This window comes from Lissotriton vulgaris, chromosome 7, assembly GCF_964263255.1.
Source record: "Lissotriton vulgaris chromosome 7, aLisVul1.2, whole genome shotgun sequence".
Classification (NCBI taxonomy): domain Eukaryota; kingdom Metazoa; phylum Chordata; class Amphibia; order Caudata; family Salamandridae; genus Lissotriton; species Lissotriton vulgaris.
In genome coordinates, this window is record NC_141695.1 from 205,991,716 (window position 1) to 206,011,906 (window position 20,191).

General features: G+C 43.1%; 1 protein-coding gene across 2 annotated transcripts in view; it reads left to right on the forward strand.

Annotated features, from left to right (window-relative positions):
* Positions 1 to 20,191, forward strand: part of LOC147701202 (B-cell receptor CD22-like) — a 479,604-nt gene that overhangs the window by 117,254 nt on the left and 342,159 nt on the right. For both annotated transcript variants that reach the window (XM_086929956.1, XM_086929955.1), the window contains exon 2: positions 19,346 to 19,466. In XM_086929956.1, coding sequence (XP_086786082.1) covers positions 19,424 to 19,466 — 43 coding nt within the window. In that variant the 5' untranslated portion in view covers positions 19,346 to 19,423. The remainder of the gene's footprint in view (positions 1 to 19,345; positions 19,467 to 20,191) is intronic.

Here is a 20,191-nt window from a genome sequence, read left to right on the forward strand (position 1 = left end):
TTACATCAAATTTGTCAGAAAGTTAGATTTTGGTCCGCAGATTGTGCTTATTGTGATTTGGTGCAAATCCATTCAGTAGCTTTAGAAAAATGAATATACAAAAATATTTCTATATCTGGACAGGTGGGTCTCTCCAATTTTAAAATAGAGTGTTTTGGGATCTTTTTTCCCCTTGGGCCAGCTCGCTTCTATGGAATCAGACTCCAACAAAAGTGAGTGCTCTGCTTGGCAGCTAGCAACATAAGAAAAATATTGCAGGCAGGCCATTACAGGAATCAGAGACTCTGTACTGAACTTTAACAAGTATTATTATAAGGGAGCAAGGTAGGGATACCATGCCCCCTAGGCCAAATTGGGGTGGCACCCAGAGGGACCCACTTTGGTCAAAATAAAAAGAAAACAAAATTCCAGGGAAATTGTAGCAAACGTTTTTAAATAGATTCCACTGCATAATTATATATATATGGGAAGGGGAGGTGTCAATAGGACCCCTTCCATTTACAGCCATTTAGGGAAACTTAGGGCCCTTGGGCTGCATTATATATTTAAGGTTAGGTGCCCCACTCCTTAAGCCGTTTTAGGCCCAGAGACCCCATCCCGTTTGGCCCAATTCTTTCATTAAGGGAAAAACCAAACAGCCCCCTTCCCAAACTGTTTCTGTTCCCAGGACCCCATCCCCGGCTCCAATTTAATTATTTAGGGGTGGTAGACTAGTGCCCGAGCTGTATTCAGCCACAGGGACTCCATACAACAGGAGCATCACGTTACAATAAAGCAAGCCCCCTTTCTGAGCCTTTAATTACCCTGGGGACCCCATACCCCAGGGACCGTCTCACTTACTGCGTGCCTCGGGGACCCCATCTCAGGCACACAGTAGTTTTCCTGCCGACACCGGAAAATCTGCAGGAAAACATTTGTTTGCTCCTGCCAGGTTGGACCAATTTCCAATGTAACAGTAAACGCGAGCAAACACAATGTCTGCTCCCAGCAGGTGGGAGCTTTAAAATGCTCCGACCAGGTGGGAGCAGACTTCAGATCTGTTTTCCTGTCCCCACTGATCCAGGCATGGAAATAGAACAACAGAAAACATGCATTTGGTGGGTGCAACCGGTGGCCAACAAGGCACTTACCTATTTAAAATAGAGACCACAAGGATAGAGTGCCCTGAGCCTATACATGCAATGGGAGGGGCTACACGGGGCCGCATTGCCTCTTCATCTTTTATTTATATTTTGACCCAGGGGGTGGGGATCCTGGGTACTCATTAGACTCAAGGATGGGGGCTGCATTCCTCCACCCCTTTTAAACTAATTTGGCCCCCTCCCCTGTGATGGGATTCAGGGGACCTAATAAGGCTTGGGGGAGCTTGTCCACTCCCTTTTTCATTGTATATGGCCCTGGTGGATTGGGTCACCATGGCCTAATAAGCCTTGAGGAGGTGAGGTGAAAGTTCCCTCCTGATAGCATTTGGTACCAGCTGATGTGGTCCGTGGGGACAATTTAGGTACTGGGAGGGGGCTACATGCCTCTCTTCCCTATTTAATTTTCCGTGGCCCCAATATGGGGCCCGGGCCAATTACGGGTCAGTGTGGAGGCAGCATGATCCCTTCCCCTTAAAATATATGTTTAGGCCCCAGGGAATGGGTTCCCCTGGGCCCGAAGGCCAATCCTATGCTGCACAAGTGTGGTGGGTGATTGACAACCTCCTGGTGATTTGGCCACAGGGGCTGGTGGCAGGACAAGAACAGTGACAAACCCCCTCTTGTGCATGGCCAAAGGCTGCCCACAGAGAGTTGGAAGCCGGGCCTGGCTGCAACAGAAAAGCCCAAGCACGGTATGGGTTAGCTGCTTCCAGGTGGCTACCTGTTTGAACTTGGATACGAGGCCTGGCTGCAGACCAGGCCTTGCGGCAGCTCCACACCACTCCTGATAAAAGGCCTTGCACAGAAAAGAGTTTGCTGTATGTGGGTGAGCTGGCGCTTTTACTAACCTCCTGCTTGACATGGGCAAAGGTTGTGTGCTTTGTGGGGTTGGTTGCCTGTGGAGGCATTGCAGCAGGGCCTGGCTGCAGGCCATGCCCTGTGTACAATACCCACTTCGCCCTGCACAGGAGGGAGTTGGCTTATGCATGGTAATGAAATATTACTTTACATTACAAATCAAAGGTGAAATTAAATTTATAGTTAGGTGTGATTAAAAAGATCTGTTTTTGTTTTTAAAAACAACTTTAGAATTTCACTGAAAAACACAGAGGCTAAAGTATTGTTATAGGTAGGCGACTATGTCAATGACACTATTAAAGTTTTGAACTCAAAATACCACAAAAATCACCAGTTATAGTTAACAGAACTAACTATACTATACTATAACCCCATTGTGTGTTTGTGTTCTCTTGTGATGTTTGCTAGAGATTTTTTTTCCAGTATGCAAGTGATTATTCTTTGTTGGCTAGTATCATTTGAAAAATATCACAGATCTGTAGGTTTTTTTTCTTAGAAAGTAAAGGAATTGATTTTGGTGAAGTAGATCAAGACCTCCTCCCCCACTTGCAGGTCCACCGTTAAGGCTCTACTCTTAGCACCAGCTTGAGCCCTTCAGGTAGGTGCCTGCCTGTGTCTCATCCCTGGTAGTCTAGTGGAAGAGCACCCTGCTCTTCTGCTATTCCGCTCTGTTCTGTGTCATTTTGTTTTTTTTGTGTTTGCCCTTTTTCTCTTGTTTTTGCCTCTTTCTCTCAGTTTATTCTTCTATTGTGCCTCTTTTTCTTTACTTTTTTCTCTGCTGTGCCTCTTTTTCTCTGACTTTTTTCTCTGTTGAGCATGTTTCTCTCTGCCTTTTCCCTCTGTTGTGCCTCTTTCTCACTGCCTTTTTCCTCTATTTTGCTTCTTCCTCTTGCCCTCCCTGCTCCCTCTTCCCGCGCTCCCCGCCACTGTTGTCCCCGTGGCCTCTCTCCAGTGTGTTATTCCCGCTCCTGCCTCCCAGTTGACTGCCCTCTCCCCGACCCCAACTTCATAATAATTCAAAGCATCTTTATTCGATTTACTGAATCATCAAAGCATCAAAAAAATACTAAGAGCATTATTTAAAAAAAGCATATACAGTACATTAATCCGCATGTTGATTACAATACAGTACGTGAGACCTAGTAGTTACAGTTAGCTGCAATATGAATAATTCCATAAAGTGCACAGTGCAGAGTGCTATATCATCAAGGCTAAATAAAATCTACACTGTAGGTTTGTGCTATCACTGGCTATATACAGCATGAGCATTTGAATTCCATATGGCTCCCATAAGAAATAAAAACATTTTATTAAAATTCATAATATTAGAATTTAAGCCCTTTCTTCATCCTTATAAAATTAATAGCCAATACAAATCTACTAACACCAAATACAATAAGCTTAGAGCTGTCAGTTTTTAAAATACGCAGCATTTCAATATATTTTCTAATACTCAATTTCCTGCCCGGAGGTTTTATCCATTTCTTTCTAGGATTTACATATGCAGGGCAGAAGAATAAGGCATGCGCAATGTCCTCCTTGCTTCCTGAATGGCACTGGATACACTTACAATCATTTCCCCCTTCCTGTATCGTTCCCCACTTGGATGTAAATATCTGAATTTCAGATACAATGCCTTAGCAAGTAAAGATTCAATCTCATCTAAAAACGATTCAAAACAGGGGGTTATTTTAAACATCAGAAACTGAGTTGTGATCTGCAGTTTAAAGTGACAGTGTGCCTAATAAAATTCCAAAAAATGGTTTTGAGTTCCCGCTTTGAGAACGGAGTCAGCGTACTCGGTTCTACTCAATCTACTCAAGCCCTCATCCAAAAGCCATTTACGGATATGGGCCAACCACGGGAAAGTGACGTGAGTGTCAAGAATCAGTAATTCACTCAGTGCTTGTCTATAAGTTTGCAATTCCTCGGTGGTCCATATTCTTATCCAATATGACAAGGTCATACAAACCCCCCTTTGTTCAATTCGTTTTATGCCCAGATCATACATTAGGGGATCACAGGTGTATTTAGGGGAAGGGCAATTAGTCTTCTTAAAACCTTATTTTCCCCCACAGTTAGAGGGGAGAGTGATCCCCCCACCCCCACAACTCTGAGCCATATAAGGCAGCAGTTTGAGCCCTGGACTTGTAGACTTTTAGGGCTGGTGTAATTGCCTTTGTCGAAATTTTTGTAAAGAGTTTTTTTTATAACTGGTGCTGAGTTTTGCATTAAAATTGATCTCGATTTCATTATCTGTGGGTTCCATGAAAGTTTAGAGTCAATGGTTACCCCAAGATAAACAAAGCTGGAAAGACACTCTAAGATCGCTCCATCCAGCTTTATATCATTTTTAAAACACTTATGGGGCCTTATGGACATATATTTAGTTTTTACTGGGTTTATTTCCTGGCCATTTAATTTGCAACATTCATCAAGAGTGTTTAGAAGGTTTTGCAAGCCCTTTGGCGTTTGCGACAACAGAATTGTGTTATCAGAAAATGTTAGTGCACAAATATGGTTCCCTCCTAGTTTCGGGGAATCATGTTTTGATTTTGCAATAACTCTACCATATCGTTAACATACAAGAGGAACAAAGTTGGCGCTAGAACACAGCCCAGGTGCACACCTCTCTTGACTGGCATCTCATCTGTGAGTTCCCCTCCCTTTGCCCCAAAGGACTTTTGCAAAATTAGCCTCGTGGAGCCTTATCAGCTGGACTTACATATTTTCTGGTACCCCCTGTTGTAGTAAATTGAACCACAACAGGTCTCTGGGGATTAAATCTAATGCGGCCTTTAGCTCAATAAAGGTCACATATAAGCAGCCAGATCTTAGCCTTGTATATTTGCAGGATATAGTTACGAGCCTGAACACTTGGTCTATGGTACTCGTTCTTCCTCTAAAACCCGCTTTACATGGGAAAGTACATAGTTTTCAATCATCCAGTGATTTAATTAATCTAGAATCTGTTTGGCATAAAGTTTTTGCATTATATCTATCAAGCTGATAGGTCTATAATTAGTGGGATCGTCCCAACAACCCTTGGAGTATATCGGGACGATCTCTGCGCCTTTCCAGGATTCAGGAAAGGGCATGCCTATAGCGATTGCATTCCATAAAAGAATAATATATGGGGCCCACACCTCAGGCACGTGTTTAAAAAGGTCACCCGGTACCTTTTCAGGGCCAGGAGCTTTCGATGACTTTATAGCCGCTAAGGCCATGAGATCCTCAATGCTACATGGAGAATCTCTAATCATTAAAGCTGGAGGGGCATATAGATGGGAAAAATGTCTATGCCATGTGCAGGGGTCAAGATTATAGTTTTGAGCCAGGTTACTTAATGTACTTCCATTGGCAATAATCCGCCAAAACAAGGATTGGTCACCTGCCTTGAAGCTGTTATCAATTCTTCCCAACTAGCATCTTACCAGTTTCTACGGGCTACTTTCAGAACTTCGTTATATGTATTTCTTTCTTGCCTAATCATTATTATATCCTTGGTTGCAAGGCCCTAATTAGACGAAGTTTGGCCACTGCACATTCTTTGTTAAACCATGGGTTAGACAACCAAATCTTATTACTAGGTTTAGACTTCCCAGTCATAGATTCAGATACTTTCCTTGAATGAAGACATGATATCGTCTCAGGAGGAAAATACTTACTCTCTACGCATATGTGGAACACAGTGTCACATTACTGCTAAATTAGGCCGTGGATACACAAAAATTTAACAGTTGACCTGGAATGCCAACTCCTAGTACACCACTAATCGGGTAATGGGAAAGAAGGACTTATAGATCGACCTTAGAAGGAACAGCCCTGAAGAAGTCTGTGTTTGAAAACCACTAGAGACGAAACACGTGTCGGCGATGGCTAGAGAATTTTAAGAACGCTTACTACATGAAATAAGAGAAGAAATACTGGACTTGTTATTTGATCTTTCATATCTTTATTCTCTTGTTAGCTCAGGCTATATGTTGTACTTTGCTTATATGGTTATGAGTTGATCATGCCAGTTGGTTGTAGACAGATGGCCTAGACCTTATCCTTGGAGCTTTCCGTATTGTATACAATAATATTAATATCACTGTGACCCAGCGCAATCTTCACCCAGCCATCTATGCTTGCCTTGCTATAGATTCAGTTAGGTAGGGTTTTATATTTTCTACCAGCTTTTGGTGAATCTGTGATATGGGTGTGATTTCAGGGCACTCTTATAAGAAGAGCGATATGAGGTCCCTAAAGATAATATAAATACAAGTAAGGGGTTCTACCTTTTCCAGTATAGATGATCATTTTACTGCCCTCCTATTATTGCTCACTATAGGCTGTATGACCTCTATGCCCATTTCAGGTTGTGTCAATTATTATTATTATTATTATTATTATTAATAAAATTTTTAGAGCGCGAACAATGGCCCGTGGGCGTCTCGGCGCTAGGATATCTGCAAAATTTAACCAATGAGGGGAAAAGTGGGTCTACTGATTAAAAAGCCAGGTCTTGAGTTGTTTGCGGAAAGACCAAAGTGAGCGGCTTGATTTGATCGAGGGAGGCAGAGTATTCCATAGTTTGGGGGCTGACACAAGAAATCTTCTATCTCCCCATAAAACAGATTTGCTGTGAGGAACCACGAGATCATTTAGCCTGGAGAAACGTAAGGTTCTAGAAGGACAGTAAGGAATCAAATTTTGAATGAAGAAAGCAGGTCCCACGTTGTGCAAGGCCTTGAACACTATACAGAGAGCTTTGAATTTTATCCTATTCCTGATAGGTAGCCAGTGTAATTCTCTAATGGTTGCAGAAGTAGATTGGTATTTGGGGATTCTGCCCAGAAGCCTGGCTGCTGAGTTTTGGATTATTTGCATTTTATTCAAGACTCTTTCTTGTGCATTCAAGAACAGAGCGCTGCAATAATCCAAGGTCGACAGTACCAGTGAGGTGACCAAGGTTTTGCCAGCTGTATCGGGAAGGAAGGGAAGGATTTTCTTGATTAGTCTCAATTTGTGAAAAGCGGCAGACGTGATCTGGTTAGCATGTGGGAGAAAGGTGAGACGGTCATCAAAAATGACTCCCAGATTCCTCACCTTGCTAACAGGCTCAGGAGGAGGGCCTAATGATGAGAGCCACCAACAAGAGGACCATTCCGGGGTCAAATGACCGAAAATAACTACTTCCGTCTTGTCGGAATTTAATTTTAGGCAATTGGAAGCCATCCAGTTCCCAATTGCCAACATGCCCTTATTGAGATCATCGGCTTTTTTGTGGCCGTCATTCTTAATGGCAAGGACCAACTGAGTGTCATCTGCATAGGAGGTAAGGCTCATCCCATGTGCACGAATGATATTTGCAAGGTCCGACACGTAGATGTTAAAAAGTGTCGGACTAAGGGATGTAACAAAATATTTCACTGTGAGATCTAAACACAAAGGGAAATTATCACTTTCTCTTCTGTCATCAACTTTAAAGTCCTGCACATAAACCCAATAAGCAGCACTTATCATAATGTAATCTATCCGAGATGAGGAAAGGCCCCTAGAAAAAGTATTGGCATTTAAGATCAGAGGGAGATCTACCACTGCACGACCTTAATCCTTTCTCTACAGTGAAATTGAGTAATTGCATTGCAAGACAGAGCATCCTAGAGTCTTTTCTGTCCTTGGAGGCGGAATTCCCATTGCTAGGTCTTCTTCCTTAAAAATTGTATTTAATCCCGACAAAGGTTCATAGCAACAGTTAAAATCACCTCCAATTATATTAGGCCGGTTAGATTTAATAGGAACAAGAGCTTCTTTTAAACGCTGGATTACTGGTGATTCTTTTGAACGCTCTCTTGGTCTTATATATATATTAAATAAGTATAACCGGGACTTATTTGGAAATTTAAAGCTTAAGCCCAGTATATCATCTGTGGCAGATGGCAGAATTTCTATAGAAGCATTTACGTGATTTTTTATCCAGATTAAAAGACCTCCTGATGGTCTTCCTCTAATTGATTGTTGGGCCTCTATACTAATTGTTCTATAGCCTACTTTAAATAGTGGTTCCCTTGCCCACGTCTCTTGGAAAAGGCCCAGATCAAATGTATCAATATAATCCTGCCAGTCGGATTCTTGAAGTTTTTTTGCAAGACCGGCTATGTTCCAAAACACCATCTTCACACAGTTTGAAGTTGAATATATTGATTTACTAGCAGAACAGCCACGATTTATTGTTGTGTGTGTAAATCTGTTAACCGGAGAACCGTCATTGTTAATACAATTAAACCCTTCTGGCTCCAGCATATTAATTACTTGGCTTTCCTCAAGGCTATGTCCTTCATGGAGTGCATCCAAATTAAGTTGGTCATCTAAATCAATTACACCTCGTGTTTCAACCATTGAATACAATGTCCAGCCCTCACCCCCCTGGGGAATACAATTTCCACTCTTGGTTCAGTCAATCTATGGCTTCAAGATTACACTGCCCCCTGATGTATATGTAGCAATTCTACATCTCTCGGCACAGGTTTTTTTTGCCTGATGTTAATTTTGGAGTTGAAGAAAGGATGAGTTCTTAAGTTCATAGTTATTAAGTTCTCTGCAATAGTTTTGGAGTAGAATGTTAGCCATATGTCATCTAGATCCCCCTCATCTTGCTCATGATCCAATGTATGACTTTGTTTAGAAGGGAGACCCTATCTTCCTTACTACCCAGCTTTAATTGTGGAACATTGGTAAGGAACACGTTATACAAATTGTTTTTCTCCCTAATCGGAGGGGGAGGTACCTGATATAAGCCATGTTTCCACTTGGGACCCCTAAACCCCCTCCCAAAGTCCTGGGCACCCTTTGATGGTCCTTTTGGGTGTAGAGTTTCTAAGTTTGCATTTGTGCGTTGCGACAGGTGCTGTGGTGTAGGCAGTCAAGACTGCTCATGTATATTAACCGCATTTCTCCCCCAGGTAGGTAAAGGAAAAGGCATTGAAGTTGTGTTTTTGCTCTCATTTGAAGTACAACTCCCAGGTTTCTATGTGAGTAGTTAATGCCTCAATCAGCCTTTTGAGTGTCAAAACCTCTTCTTGGACTGCCTTTAATTTTGTGTAAAGATCCAACACAAGTGTATTGGTGTCATGTGGCTGTACCTGCATGTGTCAAACACGAAGGAACCACATGGCTCCCTTCCAAGCTGCACAACGAATCCAATGAATCAAATTCATATTTAACTCCTTGGTTACACCACTTTTCACTTTTCACTTCTTTTTTCATCTTTTCATCCTTAATTCATTCAATCCATTTTACTCATTTTCTTGACCATTTACAGTTTTTCACAAAGTACGCAGGAATGTCAAGTGTTCCACGTGCCACGCTTTATTATAAAACCCAATGCATTTCGGGACAACCCTTCGTCAGGGGTATCTAGAAAAAATCATTTAAAACAACAGTCAAATATCACACGTTATATGATGCATAAATAAAAGCCACTTCTTTTCAAGTAAAATTACCTAAACCATTCAAGTTGACTTTACATTTCAATTTAACCTTGCGTCATTGGATTCGTTCGGCTGTGCAGCTTGGAAGGGAGCCATGTGGTTCCTTCGTGTTTTGCTTTATAATTGCAGCGCGATTGGGCGGAGCGCTAACAAGTTTGCACGCCTACACATGGTGAAATGAAGAAACAGAAATGTATAAAAGCTAAATAAAATGAAATGGATAACACGGGAGTGCATCTCACCAACTTTGTCTTGCAACATGAATGTACCTGCATGTGTGCCTCAATTAGGCTTAAGTTATTTGGACTAGTTCCATCTTTTCCAATCATTTCCTCTACTTTTATTCCCTCTGAGTTCTCCTCTAGGGGTAAATATCTATTAGAGCGCTCTACATTTATAATCTCTCTATGAATTGTGTTCCCTTGATTCCTATCTATATTATCAATGTTATCGAATCTAGGGAGGAGTATCATGTCAGTACCCAATCCTGTCTTTAAAGGTGGTGTAGTTGATGATTGCAACTGTGTTTTATTATAAGCTTGATGCACTATGATAGTTGGGCTATCGGGCTTTGCTGAGACCACTTTGTCTCTTCCGCTGTAATAAGATGAAATTTAACTTTTCCCCTTGATACTAGACTCTTTGCCATTAGACAACATATTTTCTACCTCTTCTATTAAGTCATCAATAGTGGCCAAAGTACAGTTCTCTGCTGAAGATTTGGCCAGTTTTTGTGTCCTTGCTATCTTTTTCCTATATGTGATTGATTCCGCTGCTTTCCTCTTCCCCATTGTTGCCCTAGTGCTTTGTTACGAAAGCTGATATTATGACGCTATAGTTGATATAATAGCCTTAATAGGGTGAAACTTAGACAAGCAAACAGTATCTATCAGCAGCTTACACAGATTGGGGACTATATTAGGAGGGTAGAAAAACATGTGCCAAAGGCAGATGCACTTGTATTCAACAGTGCAGCCAAGATAACATTATGGCGAAATAATAACCCAGGAATAACACAACAATCTATCTATATACTTTGGTATCCTCGTTTCACATGCTCGTATATGTATGTGACATAAAAATCCTCGCCAGATAGTTCGTAAAAAATCCATGCTTTCATTAAAATCAAAATAACACTTATTCAGTAGACGTTGTTCAATGTAGATTAAATACGAAATAGTTCATATCCCACTTCGGCATTATATATATTCTTACTGCTGCAATACTGGCATGCAGGTGGGAGATCAAGGTGGGTGGCCCAGCCCGGCCTTAACAGGTCTTTGACGGACGCAGACGGGCCCGCCCTTGGCCCGCGCGAGTCCCCCACTGCGGGAGTTCCGTCCGTTTTTCAAACGCCTCCGGGCACTGGATATGACACTGTTGGTAGGTGCCACAAGGAGCAGGCAAGCAGTGTGGACGTTGTGGTCCTCTCCCCAGGACCAGTGAAGGCAGCAGCAAAAGTGGGATCCGCACTGCGGGGGGGGGCAGCGTCCGTTTTTCAAGCGCCTCCAAGCGCTGGATATGACGCTGTTGGTAGGTGCTACAAGGAGCAGGCAGGCAGTGTGGACGTTGTGGCCCACTCCCCAGGACCAGTGAAGTGAAGGCAGTAGCAAAAGCGGGACCCGCACTGCGGGGGCCAGTGTCCATTTTTCAAGCACCTCCAGGTGCTGGATATGATGCTGTTGGTAGGCACCACAAGGAGCAGGCTGGCAGCGTGGACGTTGTGGTCCTCTCCCCAGGACCAGTCAAGGCAGCAGCAAAAGCGGGACTCGCACGGCGGGGGCCTACGTCCATTTTTCAAACACCTCAGATCACTGGATTTAACGCTGTTGGTAGGCGCCACAAGGAGCAGGCAGGCAGTGTGGACGTTGTGGTCCTATTCCCAGGACCAGTGAAGGCAGCAGAAAAAGCAGGACCCCTACTTAATGGGAGTCGCTGCACAGCCAGGTGCAGCAGGTGCACTGCTGGTGCGCTCGAAGGAGTGCCAAATGCAGACCAGTCTACACCTGACCTGACCGTGACCAGCACCAGGGACCCTGGTCCCCTGACTCTCCGCCGCTATGACCCCATCACTCTCCACGCACAAAACCCTAAACGTAACAACAACTGGCAGCTCTCGACGCAGAGCCGAACTCTTGCCGACACTGCCACTCCAGCTTCAGTCACTAAAAGTCCCCAGCAGTAGCCTCCAGGCCACCAGACGACAGCGTGCAGAAAGCACTGGACTTCATCCTCCTCAACATACGCTCCCTGCACAGACACACTGTAGAAATCTGGGACCTCATCAACACCCACATGCCTAAAGTTGCCTTCCTCACAGAGACCTGGACCAACGGCAACTCTGCAGCCGACATCGCAGCCACCATCCCCGACGGATACAAGATACTGAGAAAAGACTGTCCCAACTGCCCAGGAGGCGGCCTCATCATCATCAACAAAAGCTTCCCCGACTGAAACCACCAACTCGGACAATGCCTTTCCCCTATTGAACCCATTGACATCCGGATCAAGCCCAACCCTAGAACGACGCTAGGCATAACATTTGCCTACAGACTGCCTGGACTCTGCACCCCGTTCACCAATGTCATTGCCAACCACATCGCACCACACACCCTTGCCTCTAAGGAATAAATACTACTTAGAGACCTGAAGTACCACCTGGACAACCACAGCCATCCCAACACCACCGCCCTCCTGGAGAACCTCACCAACATAGGAATGAAGCAACTTGTCTCCACCCCCACTCACTCAGCAGGACACACACTCAACTTCATCTTCGCCAGAGAAAACAACATTTGCTTCAGCCACAACACAGAACTGCTCTAGAACAAGGACCACTGCATTAATTTCTCCTTTACGAAACCCACCTCACGCAGGCACATGCGGCGCCTCGCACGCAGAAGCTGGAACAAAGGCTCAGACAAAGGCTCAGACGAAATCCTCAGCTCCGCCCTCACCTACACTCTACCCTCTACTATGACAGGCACCAACACAGCAGCAAGCAACCTCTACCACTGGATCGCCAACTGCACCAACACTCTTGCCCCCCTTCAGAACAATGCCAGACAACACAACAAAAAAGCCAACTGGTTCACCAAGGAACGCTAAGCTCTCCTGCTGACGACTAAAAAAGACCTGGAGAAACAGCAGAACCCCACAAACCTGTGCCGCCTACAAAGCATACCACCAACTCATCAAATCAACAAAGAAAAACTTAATCCAAGACAGAATCCTCACCAAGATCCACAACACCAAAGAGCTCTTCACCATCATACAGGAATTCACCAAACCCAACAGCGAAACAACTGATGTCCATCTCTCCCAAGACCTTTGCAACAAACTCAGCTCCTTCTTTCAACTCAAGATCAAGATGCTCTACAACAACTTTGACAATCAAGACCATGGAACCACCTCAACTCCCACCCCCAATGACACCAACAGACCTTTCTCACCTGGACCTCTTTCACCACAGAGGACACCTTAAAGACAATGAAGAGTATCAACTCTGGTGCACCTTCTGACCCCTGCCCGCCGCACATCTTCCACAGGGCTGCCGCTGCCATCACACCTGAGCTACGTTGAATTGTCAACTGCTCCCTCGACACAGCCACATTCCCCGACAAATTGAAGCAAGCACCTAAAGAAGCCCTGCGCAGACCCAAGAATTTCAGGCCCATCTGACTGCTTCCTTTTGCCACCAAAGTCATCAAAAAGGCTGTCAACACCCAGCTATCAAACTTCATAGAAACTAGCAGCATCATAGACACCTTTCAATCCATATTTCACAGCAACCACAGCACCGAGACCCTCCTCGCGGCTACTGACAATATCTGTGCCGTCCTTTACCAAGGCCACACGACAACTCTTTTCCTCCTGGACCTATCAGCATCCTTCAACATGGTCTCCCACTGCACACTAGCCACCAGACTCCACAACGCCGGCATCCAAGGTAAGGCCTTTGACTTTTTACGTTCTTTCAGATCAGACAAAACACAGAGAATAGAACTCCTGCCTTTCCTCTCAGAACCAGCAGAGATCATATAGAGAGTACCCCAAGGATCCTCCCTCAGCCCCACACTCTTCAGCATCTACATGGCCCCCCTCGCAACTATCATCAGAAACCATGGTCTCAATATTGTCTCCTATGCCGATGACACTCAGCTCATTCTCTCCCCCACCAAGGAACCCGACATCACCAGGCACAACTTCCAAGAAGGAATGAAGGCTGTTGTGACCTGGATAAGCAACAGCTGTCTGAAGCTCAACTCTGCAAAAACAGAAGTCCTTACCCTCGTCTCCACTGCCTCCGCATGGGACAACACCTGGTGGCCTCCCACCCTCAGAAACCCACCCATTCCAGGAGACCATGCACGCAACCTCAGCATCATACTCAACTGTTCACTCACCATGAACAGCCGGATCAACTTCACTGGCTCACTGTTGAAAAAAGAATAATCTTCAAGCTGCTCACACACACCTACAAAGCCGTCCACAACACCGGACCCCAATATCTCAATGACTGAATCTCCTTCCACGGCCCCAAGAGAAACCTCCACTCAGCTGACATCACCCTAGCCACCTTCCCTTTTTTCTACAGGACCAGAGCTGGTGGAAGATCCTTCTCCTGAGACCTGGAACAAACTCCCCCTTCACCTTCGATGGAGCCCAACACTGCACCAATTCAGAATAGACCTCAAGACCTGGCTCTTCGAATGACACTCACGTAGCTGCTCACCCTCCCAACACCTCCTGACCACCCAAGTGCCTTGAGACCCTCACAGGTTAGTAGTGCATTCTACAATACCCTGATTGATTGATTGATTGATTGATTGATTGATTGACTGAATCATAAAGGGTGGGGGCTTATGAGATGAATTGGATAAAAGAAACTCAGGTTTTCATTGAAGTATTCCAAGCTGAAAAAGGAAATAGTGGTTTCATTGCTCGATTTTGAGCTACCTGGTGAGTTTAAGAAACTCAGGTCCCTGTTATCTTTTATTGGGATAAAACAAACACAGGGTCTCATTGGTGCACTACAAGTCAACTATAGAAACAGTTTTATTTTGGTCAATTTTAAGCTAACTGTTGAGCTTAAGGAACTCAGGTCCATAATGTAGTCAAATGAGGGGTCAGAGTTCGCACTTTAGGCTCTTATTGGTGTATTTCTAGCCGCTGATAAAACAGTGTTTGTATTGGCTCCTTTTGAACTTGTAAGAAAGTATATAAATGGTGGGGTGATTGTGAAAACCTCCCTCATAAGTGGTTGGTGGGACGTTGAACATTTGGTGGAGATCGGGAAGATGAATAGGTGGGAGATTAAGACCGCAAACATTTTGATACAGTATTCCTTAACTATAGTTAGGTGTTTGTTCTGCATTGGTGAAAAGAAATGTCGTGAAGGATACTTAAAACTTTGATTATCCTTTATTTTAATATTAATTTGAGGCAATTCGAATGACACCAACAGACCTTTCTCACCTGGACCTCTTTCACCACAGAGGACACCTTAAAGACAATGAAGAGTATCAACTCTGGTGCACCTTCTGACCCCTGCCCGCCGCACATCTTCCACAGGGCTGCCGCTGCCATCACACCTGAGCTACGTTGAATTGTCAACTGCTCCCTCGACACAGCCACATTCCCCGACAAATTGAAGCATGCCAAAGTCAACCCCCACCTAAAGAAGCCCTGCGCAGACCCAAGAATTTCAGGCCCATCTGACTGCTTCATTTTGCCACCAAAGTCATCAAAAAGGCTGTCAACACCCAGCTATCAAACTTCATAGAAACTAGCAGCATCTTAGACACCTTTCAATCCAGATTTCACAGCAACCACAGCACCGAGACCCTCCTCGCGGCTACTGACAATATCTGTGCCGTCCTTTACCAAGGCCACACGACAACCCTTTTCCTCATGGACCTATCAGCATCCTTCAACATGGTCTCCCACTGCACACTAGCCACCAGACTCCACAACGCCGGCATCCAAGGTAAGGCCTTTGACTTTTTACGTTCTTTCAGATCAGACAAAACACAGAGAATAAGACTCCTGCCTTTCCTCTCAGAACCAGCAGAGATCAGATGGAGAGTACCCCAAGGATCCTCCCTCAGCCCCACACTCTTCAGCATCTACATGGCCCCCCTCGCAACTATCATCAGAAACCATGGTCTCAATATTGTCTCCTATGCCGATGACACTCAGCTCATTCTCTCCCCCACCAAGGAACCCAACATCACCAGGCACATTTTCCAAGAAGGAATGAAGGCTGTTGTGACCTGGATAAGCAACAGCTGTCTGAAGCTCAACTCTGCAAAAACAGAAGTCCTTACCCTCGTCTCCACTGCCTCCGCATGGGACAACAGCTGGTGGCCTCCCACCCTCAGAAACCCACCCATTCCAGTAGACCATGCACGCAACCTCAGCATCATACTCAACTGTTCACTCACCATGAACAGCCGGATCAACTCCACTGGCTCACTGTTGAAAAAAGAATAATCTTCAAGCTGCTCACACACACCTACAAAGCCGTCCACAACACCGGACCCCAATATCTCAATGACTGAATCTCCTTCCACGGCCCCAAGAGAAACCTCCACTCAGCTGACATCACCCTAGCCACCTTCCCTTTTTTCTACAGGACCAGAGCTGGTGGAAGATCCTTCTCCTGAGACAGACCTGGAACAAACTCCCCCTTCACCTTCGATGGAGCCCAACACTGCACCAATTCAGAATAGACCTCAAGACCTGGCTCTTCGAATGACACTCACGTAGCTGCTCACCCTCCCAACCCCTCCTGACCACCCAAGTGCCTTGAGACCCTCACAGGTTAGTAGTGCATTCTACAATACCCTGATTGATTGATTGATTGATTGAATGATTGATTGATTGATTGATTGATTGACTGAATCATAAAGGGTGGGGGCTTATGAGATGAGTTGGATAAAAGAAACTCAGGTTTTCATTGAAGTATTCCAAGCTGAAAAAGGAAATAGTGGTTTCATTGCTCAATTTTGAGCTACCTGGTGAGTTTAAGAAACTCAGGTCCCTGTTATCTTTTATTGGGATAAAACAAACACAGGGTCTCATTGGTGCACTACAAGTCAACTATAGAAACAGTTTTATTTTGGTCAATTTTAAGCTAACTGTTGAGCTTAAGGAACTCAGGTCCATAATGTAGTCAAATGAGGAGTCAGAGTTCGCACTTTAGGCTCTTATTGGTGTATTTCTAGCCGCTCATAAAACAGTGTTTGTATTGGCTCCTTCTGAACTTGTAAGAAAGTATATAAATGGTGGGTGATTGTGAAAACCTCCCTCATAAGTGGTTGGTGGGACGTTGAACATTTGGTGGAGATCGGGAAGATGAAGAGGTGGATAACAAAATCTTTCTTTTAATCTATTACTGTTTTTACATGTGCGATTTGACCTACTGTGCTGCTTTTATGATAATTGTTTTATCGAAATAAAGCTTTTTGACTGAGGTGGGAGATTAAGACCGCAAACATTTTGATACAGTATTCCTTAGCTATAGTTAGGTGTTTGTTCTGCATTGGTGAAAAGAAATGTCGTGAAGGATACTTAAAACTTTGATTATCCTTTATTTTAATATTAATTTGAGGCAATTCGAATGGGGATCATTCGTTCTGTGATTGGATATTTAAACATTGGGATTGAGGTATATGTAAAATGGTTTGTTTATTAACTAAGGGCATTTTAAAAGTTTTAGAGATTTTGTAAATAATTTAGGTAACAGTTACCTTCTGCTGGATTATAGAACAAAGGTTATTGAGTTCCGATTGTTCGTTTGATTTTGTACAACTAATTATTAGTTAATGGAAATATGTAAGGCATTTAACCAGATATTGACATTCAGGATCATGAATTGGTGAATTTTGGATTTTTAAGGTAATTAGTGACTAAACTTTGAAAAAGCAATGCATACTCCTAAAAGTAGACGGGTGCTCCTTCCACCCCCCCCCCCCCAATTTTTCTATAAGGGAGACATTTTAAAGTAATGGAATTTTGGATACATTTGAGTTATGACTCCTTGTTTCTTCTTTTGTATTTTATTTTGGCAGTATATTGAGCCTTTTTATAATCGGCACATAATGGAAGGATTAATTTGATGTGGAACTAAAAGAGAACTTTAGATATTTTTGGAAGAATATTTTTAATGTATTAGCTAGTGAGGAGATTTCATTATGGTAAGTGAAGAAGTGAGGCTCAATGATTAGAGCGGCAGACCCTGATGCAGAGGTCTAGCCCGGGACCAAGGTTCAATTCCCGCCTCGGCGGGTCTTGGGCTCAAAATTCCACGGACCTGATAATTCTCGTCTTGGTGCCTATTCCAATCATGGAGTCCCACTCTGCAACTCTGGGCAATAGCTTGCTTAATCTCCACAACGGCCCCCACAATGCTAAGGATGCCTGGCCTCAACCTTGGGGGTGCCCAGGAGTGGACACCTCACAGAGAAAGCCAGGATGGGTTCCACAGTTGTATTCGTACAAGCGCCTTGAGACCCTTGCGGGTGAGTAGTGCGCTATCCAAGTATCAATTTACATTTACATTACATAAGCTGATACACTGTGATTGGTCAAAAAATATGCTAGAATCTCAAGCCTTTAATTTGGTGACTTAGACACAGTCAAGTCATTGTGTGTTAGCGAAATGTATCTGAGTAAATAGCAAAATGGTTAAACACAGGAAAGTACTTTAGATTGAATGAATAGGGTGTCTGATTGCCTATCAATCCAGGTAACTAATTTGAGGGGATGTGAACACGGTAACAGGATACATTTGGAGGAGTCAGGGAACATATAAGTACTTAAAATCCAGAATTTAGAAATTAATTTTAACAATACATTTAAACAAAATTACACCTTTGATGTTCAATCTTCTTTCCTTTTATAATCTGCATTTCATTTTAAATATGAAGTAAATAAATGTACATGAATTTGATAAGATTGTTGTCTATTTATGAGATTGTGCACTTTTTCTATCAATTACTGTGAGCTTTAGAATTTTTTTGCAAATATACATTTTTAAAAGCCCTGAAGAAGCAGGATTTCACTTTACAGTGAAACATGTGACAGCTGCACAACATCTAAGAAACCAATTACTGTACTGGATATGAATGGAAAATGTCTATTTAAATTTGGAATTGTTTGGCTGTGCTACATCATGAAACAAGCAACACTGAATTTTGGAAGCAATGTTACATGTGTAAAGATACAACCTTAGAAAATAAAAATGTAAAACAAATTAAAATAATATTTTATTGATATGTTCCAGAAATAAATGTAATTGTTCTCTAATTCAAAAATTGTTATCATATTTTCCTTCATGGACCCTCCACCAATTTGTAACGTTTATTGTTATAGTAGTTCATGACATTTTGCACTAAAGTTGTTTTTCTAGTGTTTTTTTACCCCAGTGGGTTGAGTCCAACATGGCTGTTATTACACCAAGCCCCATGGTTTTATCATTTAAAAAAAAATATCTTTACGCTATAATGCACACATCACACAATTTGGTCATCCAATTGACTTTACCAGGTAAAGGAACATTTGAAGAGCTTATATTAGTCTTTTCACATTTATGTCTGGTGTCCAGCTTTGCTTGAGGAGGCTGATCCATACAATATTTTCAGGCTACTAAGCAGGAATAAATATATATCCAGTGAATGTAAATATGGTTTTCCTGAGAATTTGGCATTAACATGGTGGATGAGGAACAATATTGGGCACACCTGAATTATGTTCTTATGTGGAAATTTTTTAGTCAAATAATCAGTAAAGTGTCTGCTCTAAAGTGTGTCTGTCTCATTTTCTGTAGTTTATATGTTGTTTAATTCAGTTTATTTCATTTTCCAGGGGTACAAAATAATGATGCTTTAACCTAAGCATTCTTCAGACAAGTATGTCCAGAGGTACTTTATAAAAGAGCTCAGCATGAACTACAAGCAGGGAGCGTACTTGTGCGCTCTTCTTCAAGGTACTTCATCATCACTCTCTAGTAGATTGTGTGATATTCTGTTGTCCATTTCTGTGCAGCAAACAATAGATATGAGCTTATGTCTAAATCTTTCCTAGTGACTGCTGTTAGCTGTCAGTTTTTGAAGATCTATTATGCACAGTACCAGCACTTACTGCGAGCTTTGGCCACCTTTTTGCTTACCACTGACTGGTACTTTACGGACGTGCATGTATTTTCTTACTCAGTCCTTTCTGTGCAGTATCCCACCTCAAATATCCTCTGGCATTTGCTCTATGTTCCCCTCCCCTGGCCAACAGCTCATTTATTGTTTCCCCACTCCTCCCTCCCTGCTTCTTTTTTGTGTTTTATTAGTTTTAGTCCCCTGCCTCTCGTTCCTATGTTGCTTTATCATCCTCCATTCTTTGTTACTACATTATGCTTAATTCTTACTCCAGCCGGTCCACCATTGCTCCTCTGCCTCTACAGCTGTGATCTTTGAGGGGAAAAATGCATTTATGTAATTATTTGAAGGGCCCATTGTCTGCAATTTACTACCAGCTTGCTCCTTTTACAGAATGTGCTTTGAAGCATATTTAAATCAATTTTGTTTTACTATTCCATTATTTAGCTTTTCCATCTTGTAAGGGGTAAATAAAAAAAAAGGTGTTTTGCTGCATGAGTGGGCATGTATAGTAGTGCATACACATGCATTTACTCTGCCGCAGTAGTTTTGAAACACATGT